The sequence below is a fragment of the Bidens hawaiensis genome, unplaced genomic scaffold (genome assembly GCF_021521415.1).
Source record: "Bidens hawaiensis isolate Kalapana, Puna unplaced genomic scaffold, B.hawaiensis_p1.1 tig00064723_1, whole genome shotgun sequence".
In the NCBI taxonomy this organism is placed as follows: domain Eukaryota; kingdom Viridiplantae; phylum Streptophyta; class Magnoliopsida; order Asterales; family Asteraceae; genus Bidens; species Bidens hawaiensis.
Genome location: NW_027501541.1, coordinates 29,474 through 32,240, shown reverse-complemented (window position 1 = coordinate 32,240; position 2,767 = coordinate 29,474). Strand labels below are relative to the sequence as shown.

Here is a 2,767-nt window from a genome sequence, read left to right as displayed (position 1 = left end):
CAATAAGAGGAAGACTGGCATCGCTATGAAGAAGACACCATGTCGTTTAATGTTTTATGTTTTATGGATTTATGTTATAATGTTTAAGACAAGATGGTTATATTATGAATGAATGACTTTTAAATTCCGTGAAAAGTTTTAATTAACTATGATTTTACGAATTATGTGAATGAGTAAATCCAACCAGCAAAAAAGTAGGGCACCCGGGTCAGGGGCCTTACAGTCTTACTCAGTAAATAATATGCAATTATTTCATTCTCCTTAGAAAATACATATTAAACCACCCCACAAAGCCCTAACGGTAGCAGTCATGGATTTGAGATTTAAATGTAGTCAATGAATTTCGATGTTGCGTTTAGCAACAATTATAACAAAAACCAAGTTTTCTTTTATTTCTCCTTTCCTTTTCTTTCTTCCCACTTTCCTTCCAATTTAGAAAGAAAACTTTTCCTTCCTTTTTCTTCTTTCTTTCTCACATTTTCCTTTCCTTTTCTCTCCTAAATGAAACTCTGGAACATATACTTTTATGATTTTCCTTTCCTTTCCTTCTAACAAAAACTCTTGAAACACAACTTATCTTTTGTTTTCTTCCCTTTCTTTTCCTTTCTTCTGTTAAGTGATTCTCAGAAACACAACGTAAGAAAGAAAGAAAAATAACATTTTTTTGAAACATATATACTATCTTAGAGCATCTCTAATGGTATGGAAATGTTTGAAACACAAACCACTTGTCTCTCTCCTACTCACCCACTAACCCCTCTCAAACCTCCTTCTCTCTCCTTTCTTTTTCTTCAAAGATCGTATCAAAATACGATACACTTCCTTCAATCTCTCATCCACTTGACATATTTCTCCTGCAAATAGAACATGATATGCTTTGAAAATCTTCCATTGGAGATGCCCTTAGTGAGGTGACGGTGAATGGGGATGTGAGTTGTCACGATGACGGTAGTTTAATTTAATGTAACTAAAAGGCATATGGGCTTGTAGCATACAACGTGACAAATTTTATAATAGTGACGCCCTTTTCAATAAATACACTCTCTTTTTATTAATTTACAATCGTTTGTCACCGTTTTTTAATTAGTATAAACTAGGTGACTTACCCGGCACGTTGTATCAGGCTGATGATGTTTGGCTGTTTATATGCTAACGCAAATTCAGTCGGCATCAGGTTATGTAACCGGAACTAAGCAAAATAGAATTAATTCGTCAACACCCAAATACATCAAATTAACATATTTAAAGAAAAAAAAACATGTCAAGGCGAAGAACCAATTTGAATATGGTATATTAGTGGCCCCTATATAGCTTCCCATATAGCTTATGATACGAAAAATAACATATTTAAACGATGTTCATGTGATCAGTAAAACATGGACGTTGCGACAACGAATCGACGCAAATTCGATGGGTATCGAATAGGTTCGTTATGGTATCGAAAATAACCTAAATAATAATTTTGACAAATTAACATTTTTAAACCAAAAAACAAATAAAATAATAATAAAAAAAAACCAAAAAGATATTCAAAGAAAGTCTTCACATGACAAAAAAAAATGACAAAAGAAACTTTTAGAGGTGGGACTTGAACTTGTATACTCCTTTTCCCAATCTCCTTTCCTTTTTTTGAAAGGCAAACGAAATCAATTAGAAACATTAGAAAGTACAACAGAGCCGGCCAAGCAAGCTGTTCGAACCGAACCAAACGCAACAACACAAGGGAAAACATAGCAAACCCACTTAAAAGCAACCAAACTTTTCCCAATCTGACCGTGAGAGCGAAGACCCACTCGACCTATTTTTAACCCAAAGATAACTAAGCGCTTTAACCTCCTCCACAACATTACCCACTGTCACAATCGAGCCATTATGCACCATATCCTTTCTAGCCTTCCACAAACACCACAGCGTGACGAGACAAACCGCATGAAACGCTTTAGCCTTTCTCTTTGAAAACTTGGAATATTTATATGACTCAACAATATCGCAGACACTAAACGCAAACAACTGAGGAACTTTACACCAAGTGGAGATGACCAGCCAAACTGATTGGGCTAAACCACACGACACAAAGATGTGTTCGGTAGTCTCTTCCATCAAACCACACGCCGGGCAATCCATCGAGTCCACACGGATATTTCGTTTCGTCAATAGAGATAACACCGGGACCCTATCCATTTCCGCTCTCCAAGTCAAGATACCAACCTTACCGGGGACCCAATTATTCCATTCGAACTTGTAATCCAACGAATTAAAACTAATATATCAACAACCATCATACCAAGTTATCATAATTGATAAAGTATCAAAAAGATTTACATAAAAATAAAACTAAACTAATAAAATATTAAAAAAATTTGTGGCACCAAACTTTTATATATTAATTAGATATAGCTTTTATATATTTAGCATTTGCTTAGGATGGTGATTAGTGAGTGAGTCAGATGTTAAGTACTTTTAGATGGACAAAATCAAATAAAAATTTATTACCTTTTCTTTTGCTGAAGAAATATTCAATATTTTAAATATAAATTGGTAACGACCAACCAAATTAATGAAATTATGTTTACGCGGCATTTGATGGGTTCCAGTCATCTGGACACGCTTCTTTTAATTTGTTCATTAAGAAAGTCATGCGACAATAATTGCTATCAACAAAAATAGAAACTGTATTGAGAATTTGTTTTTCTAGTGGTAAGAGGCATGCCATTCTTAAATGAAGATGTATGTTTGATTTTACTTGGGTCGGTTCGAAGGATATCTG

At 34.4% G+C, this 2,767-nt stretch overlaps 1 protein-coding gene across 1 annotated transcript; it reads right to left on the bottom strand.

Moving 5' to 3' along the window:
* Positions 1–1,743: 1,743 nt before the first annotated feature.
* Positions 1,744–2,181, bottom strand: LOC143604309 (uncharacterized). The gene has a single exon (XM_077080829.1). The coding sequence runs from the start codon at positions 2,179–2,181 to the stop codon at positions 1,744–1,746; it is 438 nt and encodes a 145-aa protein (XP_076936944.1).
* Positions 2,182–2,767: the final 586 nt, after the last annotated feature.